The sequence below is a fragment of the Meleagris gallopavo genome, chromosome 10 (assembly GCF_000146605.3).
Source record: "Meleagris gallopavo isolate NT-WF06-2002-E0010 breed Aviagen turkey brand Nicholas breeding stock chromosome 10, Turkey_5.1, whole genome shotgun sequence".
In the NCBI taxonomy this organism is placed as follows: Eukaryota; Metazoa; Chordata; class Aves; order Galliformes; family Phasianidae; genus Meleagris; species Meleagris gallopavo.
The window spans coordinates 3,455,927-3,476,626 of record NC_015020.2 but is presented as its reverse complement, the minus strand read 5'-3'; the positions used below and the strand labels follow the sequence as shown (position 1 = coordinate 3,476,626).

The window sequence follows — 20,700 nt, the reverse complement described above, 5'->3', positions numbered from 1 at the left end:
TTCCTTTTGTTTTTAAGGATCAGTTCGATAACTTAGACAAGCATACTCAGTGGGGCATTGACTTCTTGGAGAAATATGCAAAATTTGTAAAAGAAAGAATAGAAATTGAGCAAAACTATGCAAAGCAACTGAGGTAAGTTTATTGTTGTTGTTATTATTATTATTCTTTTTAAAAGGGTCTTACCAGTTACTTAAAATCAGATTATGGGCAACTGTGTAATTTCATGATTAAAGAGTATTTTTTTATTTTTTTTATTTTATTTTTTTCATTTAAAGAGTGAATTAAATCATTAATTCTTTTTATGACAGACAGGATTTTCTTTAGCAACCTAAAACAAAATTATTTTTGGGTGTGTGCTTGTTTCCTTGTTTGTTTTCCCCTCTGTTCTCCTACCCCTCCCACCTACCCTTTGCATCTACATTTTCTTTGTTCAACCAGCTTCAAGCCTCTACTACTAATTAATTTCTTATGTCGAATTGGCAAGAGCTTCACTATGTTTTGTTTAGAAATCTGATTGAAATCATTGAGAAAACTTCAGAAAGCAGCAGATCTTAATGTCCTTAAAAGATGACCTTTCCATAGCGAGTCATCCCTTTTGATTCAGACCCTTTCTTATCTCTCTTGTTCACTTTGTGTTGTTGCCAAATGAAATGTAATGTAGGTGTAACTGGAGTTTCCCCTCCTAGAGAAGGAGATCATACAAAAAGTGTAGTAGCAATTAAATGGCCCAAAGTGCCAGAATAAAGTGGGTATTTTTTTTTTTTTTAAAACCTAAAAGACACGTGATACTTGAAGAGCAAGATTTACATTAAGATACTACTATGAAATTGGCTTTAACTGTTATCCTGGTGTTCCTCTGGGGACTCAGGGGAAGCTGTTGCCAGGCCCTTGACAAATGAAAGCTATACAGCAGCTTCTCTTTGGTGGTGTCTTTGATTATCTCATCATTGGCAAACTAGATTGTCACTAGATACCGAGCTGAGGAATCCTTCCTCATAATCACATTTCAGAGGTTTACAGCTGAGAGGGTGATGTTGTCTTCTGTTTGATTTCTGTATTAGTTTCTTTTGACCCAGTAGTGTATATTCACCAAACATAATATCCTCTTACTTTACTGAAGGAATTTTTTTCCTGAAGGAAATAAATACCACTTTTCCAAAGCTGACATAGAAGAACTTCAGGAGGTAAAGGAAAGTTTGAAGCATGCACAGCACTAATTCACAGTCTAGTTTTGATCTGTTTTGAGTTGTCTGTTTAAAAATGGAAATGTTTTATTTGCATGAGCCTACTCAGTTTCCTTAAATATTATGGAGATGTTGCTTTGCTTTGTTCTATTTGAAAGTTCATTTTCCACAGGTAGCGAGATGATATTAGTATTCCAGGATATGATTAAAAATGAGAAATGTATTCTGTGTAGCGTTTAATATTTTGAGTGAAACTTTTGATTTTTCTCAAAGCACTTTTGCAAAGCAAGTTATGTCAAGTACTCGTTCTGTCAGATGGCTGGGCTGCTTGTGTATGTGCAGTAAGTATGACAGCTTTGCAAAACACTGGTCTTGCTGCACACTTGTACAGTGCATGCACGCACTTCCTGCCTGCTGCCCACGAAGATCTGGACAGCGCACACATGAGAAGGTGACTGATTTTCTGCCAGGAGACTGGTTCACTAATCCGCTATTAGGTGTTCTTTCCTTGCTTTTCCGTAGGGGAGAACTGATGGTTAGTTGTGAGTTGTCATGTGATAGCGCCGTGTTTTCAACTGTCTTTTCTCTTGAGGACACTCACTGATGTTAACTGTAAAAGGAAGCAGTCATAAGGCCCTGTGGGAGATTGAGATCCATGAAGTTTTCATCTCCAGGACAGTTATTCATCCTGCAGATTGTTTCTTAGAAGTTCTGAGAGAGAAGATCATAGGGTTAGACTGTGGTTCTGGTGAATTTTAATGCTAGCAGCGTGGGGCCTGTAACCTGGATATTAATAGGGCCTGGATGCCTACCTGTGTGACCTGGTGTAGGGAACCTGCTTTGGCAAGGGGGTTGGTCTCGATGATCTCTAGAGGTCCCTTCCAACCCCTACAATTCTGTGATTCTGTGAATATCTCTGATAGCAATTTCTTGGTTTTATCTTCATTTTTTTTTCTCTTGTAATGGATTACAACCTGACAAACACACTGCTGAGAATCTCTGTATAATGAACTCTGATACTTACTATGCCCTTACATAGCATGTACATAAACAGTATAGAAAGTGTTCAGCTCTTGGTAGTTCTTTGACTGTACTTGTACTTGGGTGGGACCTTGAAAGAAAATTAAAGGTTCAACAGGAGATATAGAGCTTCAGTGCTAGAAATGTATAGATTTTCTTTGTGCGTGTTTTTTGTTTGTTTTCTGGTGGGCCGTATTATTGTTGGTTGGCTCTTATTCTCATAGACTTAAACCAAGGATGTAAACTTGAGTTACTTTTTCATAAGAGTTTTCACAAATCAGAATCTATGTCCTGGCAGAAACTCACACTCACATAGTGTATGCCTTTGCCTAAGGTATTTTTTTGTATTCCATCACAGCTTAGTGATGTTTCTGGGTGGCAACAGCTATTCCAAATCTTTAAGGAGATGGCAAGCACGTAGAGCATATGAAGAGGTGTTTGAACTCACTACATTGATGTTGAAACTGATGGTTTATGGTTGCTGGGTAGTTGCAGAAATGATAATTTGTGAACTAGGAACAGTATTTGGGACAGAGTTCTCACAAGTTATTTATTGTTGCTGTCTGATACACAACTGTTGATGTCAAGGAAAAAAAAAGAAAAACTGTCGCCTTTCAAGAAGTGTGGATGGAAAAGAAAAACTGTGAAGTTTGTTTTATATTTGAAATATTCTTTGTTCTGAATAAAGCAACCATAAATTCTTTTTTAATCTCAACTTAAAGGAAGTATCTTGAGTTTTGTGTTGCTTTGTTCTCAATTAACATACTGTGTTGACATAAGGAATGTGGAGTTTATTATAGGCTGTTACTGATTTACAGAGATGAGAATTTGGGCAAACATAGAAGACACGTAGATTCATAGATTTAACTTTGATTATACAGCTGCTTTATTCGTTCCTACTTTATTACAGGGAAAAAAAGATGTAGTATTTGCCTAATTACTGGGCACCGGGCTGGCTTCTGTAATTGAATTCTCAGATGCTGCTTTTGATCAGCATTATTGCTGAAAGGGGGTGAGGCGAAATTGCATTTTGTTTACTTCCAGATTATCACATGGAAAAGACTTCTGAGGGTTTATACCCCTTTTGGTTCTGCCTGAAGCATTCCATCACTCAATAAGATGTAGGAGTTCCATATTTTTTAACATTTGGTAACAGCGGTAATAGAGTAGTAGTAGAGCTCTATGCAGAATAAGGTTTCTGAATTTGGTCAACTTTTCTTTATTGCTAGTTTAAGTAAATAGTGTTGGTTGTTCTTGAACTACTGAAGTGTTTCTCTTTAAAATTGTAATCTTCCTAATTGGTTTGAGCAAATGTATTTTTCATGGGCTTTGTTATTTCCTTCTGCACACCAGTAAGTGGCTGTTTTTCTAAATAAGATATCGGTGTATGCACACATCTAGTCAAGTTGAAAATGAGTTCCTGTACTTCTGTATGTGGAATCTTGGGGTGTGATTTTAAAATGTGTATAAGCTCAAACATGAATTTGGTGACACAAATTATCACTGTATGTGTTTGTTTCTCAGATATTTTTTGATTGAAACTGAGAAATTAGGTTGATGATGATCTAAATATGGATGTGGTAGGTTTTTCTTAATGATTCCAAGGATACTCAGCTTTGAAAACTCTAATTCTTATTTAGCTGAAAGCTTTTTCTGGTGAGATGATGTTACTAAATCGAATTCACTGTCGTTACTTTAACCCAGTCTGTATGTTGATGTGCACTCAAAGAAACCTATTTGAAATTATGCCTTACATGTAGATGTGAAATGCCTTTAAGTTCTTACTACAGTTTAAAATTCATTTCTGAAGAAACAATTGTAAGTTTGCTCCCAGTCACTTGTAGGATGATGTAGGCACTGCAGAAGTTTAATAGGAACAGATGTCGCAGAAGTTACCGTGGCACAGATTCTGCCCCGCTGATGCTGCTGCACCCATTCTTTACACTGTGGTATTTGAGTGAATAAATCTGCGTTTTGAGTTCATTAGCATGTTTCTGTATAAATGTGCAACTGTGGACATCTTATGTACATGCCTATAAATAACGTAAATGCATTAATTAGGTGCTTTTTGAAACTTCAGAATGCATGATTTAAAATGAGTAATACAGTCCAGGCTGCTTTCTCAGTGGTGTTAACATGAGACCAACTTATACTGAGAAGAGAGATTTGATAAAGTCACAGGACCTGCAAAACTGAATGTTGTGCTTTATGAAATGTACTTCCACATGCGTGTAATTCAGGATGTGATAGAATTCTAGATTTTATTTCCACAGTATTAAAGTGTCATCCCTCTGCACTTCTCTGAAGAAACACAGAGCAGTTTATCCAGTTCAGTTGTTTGGTTCAGTTCTCTTTTGCCTTGTTTTTCTTCTGAACCTGACAGTACTGTTGCTCAAATGTGTTACTTGTTGAGTCTGGGTGTTGATGTGCTCAGGATAGCTTATCAGAGGCTGCCTGCTGGTCATTTTTGATCACTGCTAAAAGTGGGATTTATACTTGTGAGCAAGGAACAAAGTTATTCATATTCTAATGGTAGGTCTTTGGTTTTTTTGTACAATTGTAGTAGAATTAAACAGGACAACTTAGCAGAGTGACAAGAATTAGTTGGTGAAGTAAGCACTTGATTTCTTTTTAAACTCTTCTCTAATTTATCAGCCAGTGCATATATATGCATATGTATTACTCAATGTATTTTATATGTGCAGATACATATACAATCTGTGTGGTTGGGGGATAAGTACAAATCTGACTGGGAGTTGGGGATACATTGTTTGTGGTTTCTCCTGCTCCAAATAGGCTTTGCAGGGACTCCCCTTAGTTTAAGCTGAAACACTGTCAGTCCAGCTGACCTAGTAAGAACGTGTTTATGTGAGTCTGCTAATTTGGGGCAGGAATGGTCTTTAAAGAAATCAGGTGAGTTAATGGTCTTGTTCTCTTGTGTAAGAATCTTGAAACAGGCAAACTAGATTTCTTCCCAGTGAATCTGAATTGTGGGAAGTGAACCCGTTCGGTAAATACTGGTGGGTGTTTAATTGAGGGAAATTGGCTAGAACTGGACTGCACTAAAACCTCCAGAAACTGGTAGTGTGAGTGCTGAGCCCTTGGTGCTATTGTTTTATCTCCTTAAAGATGTAAACTACTCTTAATTGCTGCTGTAGACATATGTAAGGTTCCCATGGTTTGGAGAAACTGGTTCAGAGCCATACTTGGATCCTGAGAAACAGACCTATGTTTAGGCAAAGATAAGATCTTTCTAAATGTTGATACTCACTTGTAAATGAAACAAAAACAAACAAAACCCATTTATGCTTCATTGTTCATGTGAACACTACTTTTTCCTTTAGCTAGAAATTTTGCATTTGCTAGCCACTTTTTATTTATTGACTTTGGTTGTTGTACTTTGTATTGTTTATTGGACCTTGAAGCCCTTCTCTTTTGCAGCTTTAAATTCTGTTTGTGGTGGTGGATTTTTTTATTTTTTGCTTTTGAAAGTGGCTTACTTTCTCTTTTGTAACACCCCTGAAAATCTTCCCTTGAAAAGACTTGCATGGTTGCTTAGCTACAGCATTGTGTGCTTGAGATGCAGTTCACCTTCTGAATATTAATAAGGTGAATTTCAGGAGTTTGCCAGTCATTAATAAGCTCTGAGTAGCAATGCAGAGGTGTAAAGGAAAGTGAAACATGGGAAAGCTGCTTAGCTAAGAAGATAATTAGATGGCTGGGTTTTTTTTAATCTGTTGAATTTTACAATCCTTTTATTCCTTACCAAGTTGAATTTAACAACAGGCAGTAGATTCTGATGATAGTGAAGAACAATTCTTGTTTTGATTTTAGTGAGAAAAGTGTTACATAATTTGTAGATGCATTTTTAAAAGTCAGTGCTTATTCTTAATGTACAAATGGATGTGTAAATGTGCTGATCTTACAGTATTCTTTCTGGCTGTAGACTGAGTGTATGGAAAGAGACAAAGGATACGAGCCTGCTATTTCCACTGACTCCCAGCTCATATTTTGTTATATGCTTCATGACTGAACGTGGTCTCTCACTGCTTATACCTTAGAGATGCAGGACTTCCAAATAACCTGATGGGAAATTGCAGAAGGTTATTTTAGATGAAGGCAGGACTAGCACTCATGTTCTAATGATGAGATGGTTCATAGCGATGAAATGACAGGCAGCCAGTGGGAATGGGATACAAAACATACATGCAAGATTTTGTTTCATACAATATTTTGTAGCATTGGAGATGCTGTTTGCTTTTTATCAGAGAATTGCAGAGGTTGGAAGAAACCTCTGGAGATCATCTAATCCAGCCCTTCTGTGTGGCTGCTTCCGAGGGAAGGTATTTTGCTTTAGATTAGATTAGTAATGGATTTAGGCTACTAACTAGGAATTAGTCTTAAGATGTGAAAGGACAGATGATTCAATTATTACTGGACAGACAGCTGGAAAAGTTATATTTAATGGCCATTTAAAATACAGCTGATATAGCAGCTCTAAGAGGTGATATTTCATACCTGATTTCTTTCTTGGATGGATGTGTAAAATAGTTAATTACACAATATTGTCCTTCTGCACAAAACAGAAGTTTGAACGAAGCGTATTTCATACCGATTAAAAAACCAGAGCCATTATTTGCATAATCCAGATTAATTGTCCAGGAACATACTTTGAAAATGCTTCCTTGACTGACTCAAAGTGGACTTTCTGCTTCTTGAACTTTTTTTTTTTTAATGGAAGGTATGATTTTATCAGAGATGTCTGGTAAAAATTGTCAGCATTCTGTTGCTTCTGTTTATGGGTTGTAAAGCAAATAATTGGCATGCCTTATTTTATGGGAAGCTAATTCTCACTTTAAAAATACGATGTGGTTAATTTAAAGGAGAGAGATTCGTAATGGGCAGTCTGTTCTACAGTTTGAACCTTAGTAGCTGGATTTTAATGATCTGGTTCTTATGTTTGGAAAATATGGGAAATTTTGTGAGGGTGGACGTTGGTCTTTATGCACTGGTCTGTTTAATTAGAGAAAGATTGAGTGAAATTGTGGTTAAAACCACTGATCTGAATGTACACTCAAAACTTAATTCAGGCATGGAGAAAACCTCCATGGGTATTGTGTACAGTGTCCAGTATGTCTGTGATTAAACAGTGACCATGTATTTGCTTTTTTCTAATTTGTTTGAATTTGTTGTTTTACACGTTCATATGAAAAGCCTGTTAAATAAAGAACACTTTATGTCTAGTCTCTGTGGACTAAAGGTTTTAAAATGCTTATAAATGCATCGTTTGAGGTCCAAGTTACTTAAGACATTGGAAACACTGTAGACTTCTGCCTTGTGTTAGATTAAGGGACCCTTAGATTCAAAAATGAGGTAATTGAAAATAAATTATTTGTTCATGCACCTTGCTATGTGTTCGTCTTGTCAAAACACACTCTAAAATAACATCCTTTTTTCTTCTTCCTTAATAGAAATCTGGTTAAGAAGTACTGTCCTAAACGTTCATCCAAAGATGAGGAACCCAGGTAAAAATGTGCACTTAAAGTTGTGCGTATAAGAAATAAGGGCTGCAGTGTATTTTGTCCATTTTTTTAATTTCTGTTTCTTCTAAGATAAAATACTTAAATGTGTAAGACAACAAAAGCTGCTTGGCTTCTCAGTTCTGATGTAATACTTAACCATGGCACATTACATTTGTTTCTGTAGTATTTTAAAATAGTAAACATGGCAGGTTTTACTTGCTGTGTTCCAAAATAATCTTCGTCTCACAGAAAGTTTGAAAGCAGAACTTTGTTCTGTTGGGTTTTTGCTGTTGTTTGTTGGTTTGTTTTTTTAATAGAAGAGCAGCGGTTTACCACTGGGCTGTGATTTTTCTTAGCATAGTAGACTTTCCTGCAGCATAGTTAGGTGTTCAGATCTGAGACTTGGGTGTAAACCAAAGTGCCTTGACCTTGGCAAGAAGCACTTATGCCTCTTAAGCTTGCTGTCTTTCTCTGACTCTAGAGACAAAATAAGTCTGAACGATAAATAATCATAAAGTTGTTCAGCATAAACTGCTCCTCTACAGCTATACAAAGAGAGGAGCTTGTTCTGTGGTCCCTTTACCTTTTTTATTTAGAGAAGTGTAATACATTGTTTCCTTCAGAGATAAACACGAATGAAAGAATGTGGGCTGAGGTTCAGATTGTGACCAGAGCACATGCTGTGCACAGAATTCCTGGAAATCCACACTAGGGTTTCCTTTATCTCTTTTGGCTCTATGTAAAGACCTGGGCTGCAGGGAACAGGAATTCTAGTTCTAGGATGGCATTTAAACTGTACAAAGCCAGGCCTATGGAGATGGCGGTATTCCACAGTTAAAGAGAGAAAGATGTATATTTTAATGTGGTGCCTGTTTTTTTCTTTCTTCCCTTCCGCACACACTTTCTACCCTTTGCCCCTCCTCTTCCCCCCTTTTTAGTGCCAGCCATAGTGGCACCTTACTTCCAGCCAAGAGGTGGGCAGGCATACAGGCAGCTGTCTTCAGAGCTGGTAGAGCTTGTTCTGTAGATCATCCATCGGGATGCATATGAGTGGTATGATTGGCATGTTCCACCCTCAAGACTACCAAGTACGTCATCTCTGCAACAAGTTCAGCCTCCAAGCCTAGGGACGTATGTATCCGTTCCCAAGCTCAGGCCTCTCAGTTGGCAGCTTAGGAGATACCACTATACTACAGGGCTTTCCAGGTAGTATTCTTCTTCTTTCTTTTCCATCCACAAAAATCTATATTATAAAATGTATTTGAAGAGACGTTGCAACAAGTAGTACGTGCTAGGCTCAATGTAGGCTTTCCCTACTTTCATTTGTTGTAATTCAATCAGCATTAAAACAAGGTTTATTGTAAAATATATCTGATATCTTTTTAATTAGGAGCACAAACGATGTTAAAGGAAATCTATTTAAAAAAAGAAGCAAACACAAAACTGTCTCACTTCTTGCATTTGTCTGTTTGTGTGTGTGTTCTCTCTGCCAGGTTTACTTCATGTATTGCCTTTTTTAACATCCTTAACGAGCTGAATGACTATGCAGGACAGCGCGAAGTAGTTGCAGAAGAAATGGGACACAGAGTCTATGGAGAATTAATGAGATACTCACATGATCTAAAAACTGAGAGAAAAATGGTAATTTCTATATCTTGATTTTTATAATGGGATATGAAATCAGATGTGCCTCTGAATGAACTGATGCATTTCTTTACCCCATTTCATGAACTTGGCAGTAAGTAGGTTTTGTAATGCATTTATAGAGTATGTGTTTAAAGCTGTTGTGGTATTGTTATGTACTGTTAACAGTTACTAAAACCTGAGGATGAAGATTTTGGGAGACTGCTTACTGGTAGCTTTTTTGCCAATCTAATTTTTTTAATGTGGCACTATTCTTGCATGAAGTAATGTCTTCAGAAGGGTAGGGTACTGGTAATGTGCTAGAAGCGTGTATCATAGTGTGTCAACAGAGCACAAACTAGGTAATGGTGATAGTACTGAATATATGTAAATCAAACTTATTTGTGGCAATTTTAGCATCTTCAGGAAGGACGAAAGGCTCAACAATATCTGGACATGTGCTGGAAACAGATGGATAATGTGAGTTTGTGTTTTGTTGATTATTAATTAGGAAAAAAGCCTATCTGTAAATGGAACTGTTAAAATCTTCCTTGCTTAGAATTTAATGTTTAGCTATATTATTGAATCGCCAAATCAGATTTAGCAACACTGAAAATACATTCCAATGTGTTTGTAATTCACTGCTGAAAAGAAAATAAAAAATCTCTTGTAAACAGCCAGTGTGCATACAGAAAGCCTTGGTGTTTATTCAGAGTAAAGGAATCTGGTTAAACCGTGGGTACAGGCTTGAGTGGCTTCTCATTCAGTTAGAGAGTAATTAGTAGGGATGATTTATTTCTATGAAGGTGAAATCTTAAGTATTTGACTTGAGTTTGTAGTCTGCTGCTGTTACCCTCTCAGGAGGCAGGATTATACTTTTACAGAGAAATGCAGAAAGTTTATTTCTCAAGAATAAATTATAGACATTGCTTTTAAGGATTAAAAAATGCAAAACGGTGTGTTCACAATGTATTCCAATACTTTGCTCTTTCTGTGTCTTTGAAATTTATTATCTTTGATCTAGATTGTTGTGAAGTAAAACTGGAAAAGTGAATTTCTATTTCGTTGTTGTGAACTCAGATGATTGATGTCTTGGTTCAGAGTCAAGTCAAAGAGTTCTAATTGATGGTCAGATGATCAGAGTAGAAGCAGATGTGGTAGTTCAAGATGGTGTTACCTTTCAGACAGATAATCCCCAGTGTTCACCAGAAACAATCAGTTGTCTTCTGTCTGCTGTATTTTTGAGTGCAGAGTGAGTCCTTTGAAAGGGACACATTAACCTCCGTTGCCTGACTCTTCTCTAAAGCAGAAGAGTAGTACTCACAGTCTGTTTGTTACCTGTTCCTCTCCAGAGTTACTAACTTCCCAGGCTGCAACGGTTTTTCCTACAAGTTATCTTGAAAGCAGACAGAATTATTGAATGTCAGATATACTAAATAATGTTAACAGTGCATTTACTTAAATAAAGCTATTTAGGGAATTGAAGGTCTTAAAGGGAAGCTTTGATATTTAAAGTTCAGAGTTGCTTTAAAAATTAAAACGGGATAGTAGCTGAAGCAGTAAGTTTGTGGCTTTTGTAGAGTAAAAAGAAATTTGAGAGAGAATGCAGAGAGGCAGAGAAGGCGCAGCAAAGCTACGAAAGACTGGACAATGACACTAATGCGACAAAGGCTGATGTTGAAAAGGTAAGAGCAGTGCCACGTTTGTCTTCTACTCTCCCTTTATTATAAACAAATTATATTTTTTAAAAAATAAATAATAAAAAATAAATTAAATAAATTATTTATATATATATATTTATATATATTTATAATATATAATATAATATAATATATAATATAATATTTATATATATATTTATTTATTGTTTATATGGAACAACATCCTTCAAAATTATGTATAAGACATGCTTGCTTATTGCGTGCAAAATGAAAGGGTAAAATGTACATGGAGTCTGCTTCATCATCCTTGAGATGATGCTGAGTCAGTTTTCTTCCTTCAGTTGGCAAACTCACTGGTCTTTGGTATTTTATAGTATGTATGTAGTCTAGTTCAGTCTCTTTTATGTTTTTTGCATATGTATTTAAGCAGTGTGGCTGAGGGAGCTTAAATAACCACTACTCTCTCTCTGTGTAACAAATTAGGTCTCTTGGCTGTCTGTATAAATTAAGGCTCACATTCCTTGTACTGTAAGTTTTGATGATGATTTTGATTAGTGTTTAGTGGCAAAATAAATTATAATACTGCTGTGTACCACTGAAAAGCTCAAGACATGTTTGAACCAATAACACTTTCTTACTAGGCTAAGCAACAGTTAAACCTGCGTACACACATGGCTGATGAAAACAAAAATGAATATGCTGCACAACTACAGAATTTTAATGGTGAACAGCACAAACACTACTACATTGTCATTCCTCAGATTTACAAGGTAAAATAATTAATGAAGAAAGCATGACTGGTGTTCTTTAAAGGAGAAAGTAGAATTTAAAATGTCAAATTTCTTTCATTGTGCAATAGTAGATAATTTTATCAAGAAATTAACAATCTCATACAATCAACTTTTTATTTTAAAAGAGTTTGTTTTCAGTAATTATGCTTACACTTGCACTGGAAATACTTTATTTTCTATGAAGGTTTTACATAAGACTCGAAGTATTAATGAAACAGAGCAATAAAATAAAAATTTTGGACATCTGTATGAAAGCAAATTCTAAAACAATCATTCTAGCAAAGTTTGATCACTAGTTCTCTATTTTTTTCATGCATTGACTTGTAGAGACATAGGACAGCACATAGCTAATGGTGACAGTGTGGTTTAATGTGTCTCATGTAGCAGGTTTATACTGGGTAGATCTGGAGGCAGAAGTGCTTTCCTGCACATCAGGTGGTCATTGCTTCAGCAATATTGCAAGCAATGCACAGAACTCCCTAAAATATCACAAATGCGTGGAGTGTGGAAATGGAAGTAAAAATGTTGACTTCATTTGAAGGTGTATCAATTTAAAAATGTTTGATATTTTCTTGGCTAATTAAGGAATCTTACAATATTTTAACTGGTAAGCAGTACTTAAGCAGATCTGGCATTAACACTGTTGGAATAATTGCAATGAAGTCCCTGGAGAAACTGTTTTGTTTTTGTAGCTCGGTCCAATTTTTCTAGTGTTGAAATGGCTTATGTTTTCTAGAAGTCTCCAGTAAAAGCAAAAAGGCCTGGTCCTACTTTCTCCTGGGACTGTGTTTTCTAAATTATTTCCTTGCAAGTGTTTAGTAACTTCATATGGGAGTGCCTGGAGAGATGTGTTTAGCAGGCCTAAGGTTGTTGCTTTGTTTCACTGATGAAATTAGACGCTAGAGATATCTGCCTTTGTTAGAATAGATACAGGAAAGATCCATCTTTTTAACCCATTTTGATAACCTGTTTATGTATTTATTGCCTATTGTTTCTTTCTCTTGTCACGTTAATTTACATGAAAGGTTCTAAGCTATTATTTTACTAGTATCTCTCTTTAATTTGTTCTTTTCTGTTGTGTTCCAGTAGACTTTATTTACAGATTTTCTATAATGGTAATCTTTTTTTCTTCATTTTCTTGCACATTCGTGAAGGAAATGGTTTGTATTTGAAAGAGAAAATTTAAATGGATACCTTTTAATTTTGATCGTAAAATGCTGAACCTTAGATATTTTTTGTTAACCATAGGTATTTATTGGAGAGAATAAAAATAAATGCAGAGTTAAAGAAGATGAGATTTCAGGTGGCTGTACTATTACCAGAGAGGTTGTTTGGAAGGAGAGAGTGAGGAGATGTAGAAATCAATAGAATTTCATCACTACAGTTCCCATTTTTGCCTGAAATTTTTTAAACTAAGTAGGAGGCTGTAGGCACTTTATACAGACTTTAAAAATAAGGAATACAAAGTTCAGTCCTCCAGACACCGTTTTATAAATTAAAAAATATAAACTCTTTAATTTCTGTTACGGGCATCTCAAATCTATGACAGTCTGACAGGACTTCCTTTTTTTAAAATTTAATTAGGTTCTGTTTTGTTAGGTAAATAGTAATACTGGGAAGGCACAGAAAGTTCCATACTACATTGTGGTGACCACAGTAACTGCATACATCAGGATCAGGAAAAAATGTCCATAAGTATTTATCTTTCTTTGTGCTTGCAGCAACTTCAAGAAATGGATGAAAGAAGGACTATCAAACTTAGTGAATGTTACAAAGGCTTTGCTGACTCTGAGCGCAAAGTTATTCCAATCATCTCTAAATGCTTAGAGGGGATGATCCTTGCAGCAAAATCAGTTGATGAACATAGAGTAAGTAGAATTGAGCTACTTAGGAAATGCATATTAGAAAGTGAACTGATGTGTGGAGAGTGGGAGAGAAGAGAAAAATTTCTTAATCCTGTACATTTTTATGTTTTCAATTATTTGCCATAAAAGCATTAGTCTAAATTATTCCAATATTGCTGATATTTGTTCTCTTCATGTTTTATTGTTTTACTTTGATCTGAAGATGTTTAACATCATATATGATTTTGGATGCATTGTTTTGCATACCCTGAAACATCCCAGAATACCAACATGGTTGGTGTCTTCTCTGGCACACAGCATTAAATTGGATAAAGTATAAAAAGATGGAGTCTAATTTGGGTGTAAACCATTGGCCTACCTTATATTCATGAGAACCTGTGGGGACTGTTTGCTGGCTTCTGAATAGCAGTGTATGTATGTTTTGATTTTTTGCCATTGGTAACACTGCTGAGAAATAGAGCATACTTTATCTTCAGTTCAGAGAATGCATTTTGTGTCCTCTCTGTTTTCCACCTGTGCATCTTTTCACTTAAAGGGAAAATTTCGGCTTTCTCTCTTCTTCTCTCTTGATAACTGCTTGATTTTCTTTTTAAACTCACTCATGTCCTGTTTAGGACTCCCAGCTAGTGATAGACTGCTTCAAATCTGGTTTTGAACCTCCTGGAGATTTTCCATTTGAAGACTACAGTCAGAATATTTACAGAACTATCTCTGATGGAACCATCAGTACACCAAAGCAGGAAGGAATGAGAATTGATTCAAAAACTACAGTGGGCAAGGCGAAAGGAAAGCTGTGGCTATTTGGAAAAAAGCCAAAGGTAACAATTCTAAAATTACTACTTGGAAAATTAAAATGTGAAGATTCAGAGTACATAGAAATAGCAATTATTTATTTTAAAAATACATTCTCCTTGTACTCCACTGTTTTTTGATGACGTACAGTTTGAGTAAGGTTGGATGTTGTCAGGTTTTTGTGGAAGGAAGTTTTGCGATTCTTCTAGTGATCTGTGTCCTGTGATGTTTTTTATCCGTTATCTGATGTTCTGCATAGGTTGGAATATATTAAATAAAAGTAGCTTCCAACTTCCCTAATTATTCTGAGTTCTTGTAAAGACTTTCTGTAATTGCATAGAAAAAGTGTTGATTTGAACGTAAAAATAAGCAAAACAAATCGAGAGGGTGTGTTTTATGCTTTGGAATCAGGCAGGCTTCAGATCTCTCTTCAATACTACTAAAAGCAACCTCCTTTAGAATGTCACATTTTATATATGTTTATCAATAGGAATAGTACATTGATGTTATTTTTTTTTAATTTAACATGCTAGTTTTGAAAATATTATAACTTATAATAATTCACTGATACAGCATACTGTTGAAGCTCCATACAGGTAAATATCCCAGAGGAGATGTAACTGTGAAAAAGGTAAAAATATGCCTATGCTCGAGAAAAAATTGAAAGCAGGTACAAATTTAAATTTTATGCTAGGATTTTAGCTAGTATTAGAACATATAAGTGAGTCTTTTAAATGATTCCCTCAGAGTTTGGTGAGATTGTTTTATTGTTCCAGATTGGTTTCTGCCACATTGTAGAAAGCTGTTCTTACAGCTCATGAGGGCTGGGATTTATTTTCCAGTTGATAGTATTCCAAGTAAGCAGATCTTTGCAGAAAAGGTTCAGCTGATTCCTTTTCTCCTCCTCAATATGTTTTGTGTAACTGCAGCTGTGTTAAAATGAAAACTGATTATTTACCTTTCATGCAGTATAATTAATGACTGATAGTAGTTTATCATTTCAACATATTACCATCTTTGTTGCATTTGGCTGCAGTCATGACTGCCAGTTTGGTAATAAGCCCTGCACGTGTGCTCACACACACACACACGTCCTCTTCCACAGACAGTAAAGCAGTGACGATCTAAATGTGCTTCTGGTCTGGATGTTTACTGTAGATACAAGATATTCCATAGCATGATGACAGCTGAAGAAAGCTGTCAGGACTCTTCCCCTACTCTTTTCTTCTTCACCGTTTGCGCACTTCATAGAGGTGACCACGAACGCTACATGCTATTTCCTATGGAATCACAGACACACAAATATGTATAAATTCTACATATTCTTCCTTAAGTACCTGGAATAAATGGAAGATTATGTTCATTTTTTGTTTTGGGGGGGTGGGTGGGAGGGAGGGATTTATGAAAATAATTAAAAAAAAAAAAGAGCAGCTGGAAGGAAAATATACATCTATATAATATCTTTGGAATTGTATATATTTTATATAAACCGTATGTTATTTGTAATATTTCCTATAAGAATACAAGTACATAACATAATTAAAGTATTTCAAAACATTAGCTAATAGAAAACCAAAGCAAAAATACTAATTTACTGTATTTAAGATATTTGTGGTGGCATTTCGGCCTTCATTTAACTTGAACTGTGGCTGGTCTTGACTTCCTTACGTATGTTTACCTATTTTTTGATGTTGTCAGACAGAAAAGCCTTTTGGAAAGGGAATGAATTGTGTAGCAGAGAAAATGGAAAAACTGAAATAGGCAAAAGCAGGAAGAGCAGGAGAGAGAGACCATCAGAGAAGCAATTTTTTAAAAGTGGAGGAAGAAAGCAGGGGAAGTTGTAGTGATGATGTTGATTAGGAATGATGTGCAGCCATTTTGCAAGTCCAGTTTGATTACAGGAGGTCTCAGTAGACCTCTTTCTTGGTCATTCTCCATGTATGTACACATTATGTACATATTACTTCTAACTTACTGGAGAAGGTGCATCAAAATGTAGGAAGAAAATGTGAGCACAGTTGCACAGGTTTCCAGAATGAATATAACTAAAGTTGGAAAAAGCAAAATTTCCTGTTCTAAAAGAACAGAGAAACAAGTTTGGAATCTTTTTGAGATCTTATGAAAGTTTAGTCTAGAACTTTCTTAAATATTCCTCTGTCTCTGAAGATTAATTTGTGACAGCAGCCTCTTAAAAGCCATACAGTGATAGCATAAACGTGTCTGTGAAACGTTAAAGTTGTTTGTGATAGATAGAAATTTTGCTTTTATAAGACAGAATTTTCATTTTAAAATCACTTTGAACATTTGGCTTATTTGTTGCTTTCTTTATTTCCACATTAGCCACAGTCCCCACCCCTAACCCCTACTAGTTTATACACATCCAGTACTCCTAATGGGTCCCAGTATCCCATATTCTCCATTGAACCAGTGCATTATTGCATGAGTGACATAAAAACAGGGAAGCCCAGAATTCCTTCTTTCAGAAGCCTCAAAAGAGGGGTAAGTTGGATAAAAAAGTTGAAATGCATGATGGGCTATGAACAGTGTGTTTGTGATGTGGCTTTTCTAATGCTCTTCACCCTCATTATAAGGCTTACTCTTTTTTAAGTAATACTCAGCTATAAGGTCACTTTTAGGATACTTTGGTGGTTGTTGTTTTGTGGGTTTTTTTTCAGATTATACAGATCTTACCACCAGATTAAAATTAAAATAGTATAAATACTTGTTATAACATTCCAAATGCTTGTGTCTGTAATGAAGGTGTTATAAAGAGGGTGCTCAGCATGTATTTGATAACTTTTATTCATTGTTGTTCACATTCACAAATGTTTTCCTACCATCATATACCATATTTTAGCAGTACTATATCACAAGGTATAAATAGTAACCATAAAAAAAGCTTACAGATTATCACTTTATTTGCTGACTTCTAATTGAAATAATAGTAGTTGATGTCGAGACAGAACTAAGTTTCATTTACTTTTTTATACATCAAATGTTCCAGCATGCAGTGCTGGCAGATTCTACAATCCTGATTTTCTGAAAAATTACCCTCTTAATTTTATGATTAACAAATTGTTTTTGTCCAAGGTACTTTTGGGTAAAGGTATTGAAAAATTACTACCAAATGCTACTTTGAGATTTATCAATTCATTTATCATTGATTAGTGGCATATTCTGCAAATAGAATTTGCTTGGAAGACAACAGAAGAGAATTGTTAGCAACATTTCTTAGCAACATTTACAGTACGAGTGATAAGTGTATATTGCCACTTTCCTGTTATTTCAGTGAAATACAGGCTGCCCAGTTTGTGTGTTTTAAGATGCTTAATGATTTTATAATGAGATGTATGTATCTGATTATACTTAATTATATTTAATGATTTTCTTGTATTTGAAAACAAAAATCAGCTTGCTATCTCATATGCATCAAGAATGGCTGGTTACTGTAACGTGGAGATCAAAGTACAATGTAGCAGTGCAGTAAAGTTAATGATTTAGAGACTCCCTTGCTATCATTCAGAAATGAGTTATGCTTTAATGTACTTTCTTTAAATCATGTTGTGGCATCTTATATCAGACCCCCAGATATTTTGTATGTATTGATGAAGGGAAGCTTTTTCTTTTATTTTCTGAACGGTATTATAATCTATTTTGGTTGTGAAGATAATATTCCTTCCTTACCTACTCAGTGAAGAACTGGATTAAAGTTGCTGAAGTAGCAGAGATCTTGATTAACCCCCACCTTTTTGTTTTATCATTGACATATCAACTCCTCACAAATTGACACCTTATAATCTTAATAGATCTAGAATTTGTTACTAAAGCAAAAGATAATTTCCTAACAACTAAAAAATGCCCATGGAAAACAAAACAGTATTTTAATTTTGTATTCTTAACGATTTATTGATCGTGTTGTAAAATAGAATCAACTTACCTAATACAGAACAGTATTCTGTCAAATTAATAAGGATTGATAGTATCATCCAAATGTGGATTATCTCAGTTATCTGGCAATATCAAATGTTTTGAAATTTCTAAGTCTTCCAGATGAATATTTTGTTTTATGTGGTTTGGAATACCTTGCAAACATTTAAAGACCTCACATATCAAATGTCTTTAAATGTGTACTGTAATTTTATCTTTGAAATACTGTTTGTTCAATTCTTAGTAGTTCCTAATACAAAGTGCTATCTTTTCCATGGTTTTATCCCTGGAAAACTATGTCCAAGTAGAATTGACAGGCAGAACTTTCAAATAATATTTTAATTTGCTTTGAGATTTATCCATGAGCAAAGATCAGATAATAAACATGCCAGACATGCTGGTTTTTATGCCCCAGATGTCATTTGAAACACTAGAGATCACAAAACCAAGCTGCTCTCATTCTATGCTTCATGCATTAAGATTTTTCCTGCCATCTGCTGTACAGAGAATGTAGCGTACAGTAGCTGAAGTTCTCTCTCTATACAAAATTAACAGGCTATGGAAAAAAGTCTTAAGCGTAGCCATGCCTCCCTTTCATTAATACTATTACTCCATGCAGCTTATTATTTTCAAAATCATCACTTCCATTTACTTATGAGGTCTTTCCTCATTGCTACTTGATACATAGATGGTTGTGAACATTGATACAAAAACCTTATTTTGCATTTTCTTAGAAGGCTCTTTGTAGAGAGAAAAAGTAGTTTATTCTGTAGCCATTTTACATCTTTGGACTTTGTTGAGGTTTCTACCATGGTATCATTTGCGAAGGATATTCATTTTCTTTATTGCTAGAAATTCTAATCATCAGGAGTCATACCAATTGCTAAAGGTCATATAAATGCAGATATCTGTCCATCTCCTAAGTTTCTTAGCCATTCTCTGGAAAGGCTTATAAAAGGTCTTGGAAAGCATAGTGAATGTTAAAGTAAAGCTGTGCTTTTGTTTATTTACTTCTTCCAGATTGAATAACTAAAACATTTTAGGGTAGCAATGCTGACCCAAACATTTGTTTACAAAAAGTAAAATCATTAATTTGAAAAACGTCTTTGTTTATTGTATCCTTCTGTGACAATAAGGTGAAAATTACCTTTGTAAAGGTGATAGTAGTGGATTGCTATAAAAAGCTATTTGTATACGGCTGATCAGTCCTTCATCATCATCAAATTCTGCTATTTTGTGCAGTGTTGGCTGTGTGCGTGTTTCTTCTCCCACAATAAAAGCTTGTTAAGTGTATTATTTGAACATTCAAATCTAAAACTAGTCTAAGAAGCTGTGTTTTATAGTTTTGTTAGTTAAACTACCTATTCTCATCTACTGATTTTTTTAAATCGGTAATGCTTAACACAGAAGTGCATTCCTGATTGTCTTTTGCTGTTCTTGTGCTCGTAGTAAAATGTATTTTTACAATTTAAAATATTAATGTTTAATACTTTAAAGATACATTTTTAGGCATTAATCATTTTTGTAACTGGTCGTTACGTGTGAGTAATTTCCCGTTTCTTTCTGTTTTCAAATGAACTGTGCAGTGGTCGGTGAAGACGGTAAGCCCGTGTGCTGATCTGTCTGCTGTACTTCTGCTAAGATAGCATGAAAGTAATCTTCAGAAAGTGTTTCCATATCATAACTGCTTTAAGTCAGGCACTGGAATACATCTTCAGACTTTCCACTCTCATACACAACCATGTTCTTAATCATCCACATGCTTAATGTGAGATAATGAGACTTGTGATCTGTCTGCAATTTATTCTGTGGTTTTGGGATTTTAAGGTTGACCAATATTCACCATTTGGTGATGATGGAAATACTTAGTGCTTTCTCCGTATCAGAAATAATTTTTAAAGCAGCATAAAATAAGAGTATACAAAAAGATTACAAGACTTGTTTAAAAGAGGAATAGTGAATATTGCAAAATTCATGCATTTGAATTTAACCTGACATTTACAGAGGAGATGATCCTTTATGTTTAGGAGTACTAGAAAGCTGTTATATTAAAGAAAAAATGCCCCTTCATCAATATTGTAACTTTGCAGAGTAAAACAGTAAAAAAAAATTCACATGAATTACTGTGTTCCTCTGAATATTACTCACTGGTTTTAATTAATTGACCTGTAAAGAACAGTGATACAAAGGACGTGATTCTCTGTTTTTCTGTAGTGTTTAGAAACACCTGAAAGCCTTTTTGTTTTCTAAGAAACACTTTTGCTTTATTTTTGAAACACCGTGCTTTGATTTCTCTCTTTTTTTTTTTTTATTT

General features: G+C 35.1%; 1 protein-coding gene across 1 annotated transcript in view; it reads left to right on the top strand.

Moving 5' to 3' along the window:
• The window catches only part of LOC100540906 (formin-binding protein 1-like), a 42,825-nt gene extending 24,181 nt beyond the window's left edge, over positions 1-18,644 (top strand). The window contains exons 3-11 of the mRNA XM_019618354.2: positions 18-133; positions 7,677-7,730; positions 9,221-9,368; positions 9,768-9,830; positions 10,931-11,035; positions 11,653-11,781; positions 13,524-13,670; positions 14,282-14,485; positions 16,800-18,644. Of these exons, the coding sequence (XP_019473899.1) occupies positions 18-133; positions 7,677-7,730; positions 9,221-9,368; positions 9,768-9,830; positions 10,931-11,035; positions 11,653-11,781; positions 13,524-13,670; positions 14,282-14,485; positions 16,800-17,066 (1,233 nt within the window). The 3' untranslated portion in view covers positions 17,067-18,644. The remainder of the gene's footprint in view (positions 1-17; positions 134-7,676; positions 7,731-9,220; positions 9,369-9,767; positions 9,831-10,930; positions 11,036-11,652; positions 11,782-13,523; positions 13,671-14,281; positions 14,486-16,799) is intronic.
• The last annotated feature ends 2,056 nt before the right edge of the window (positions 18,645-20,700 follow it).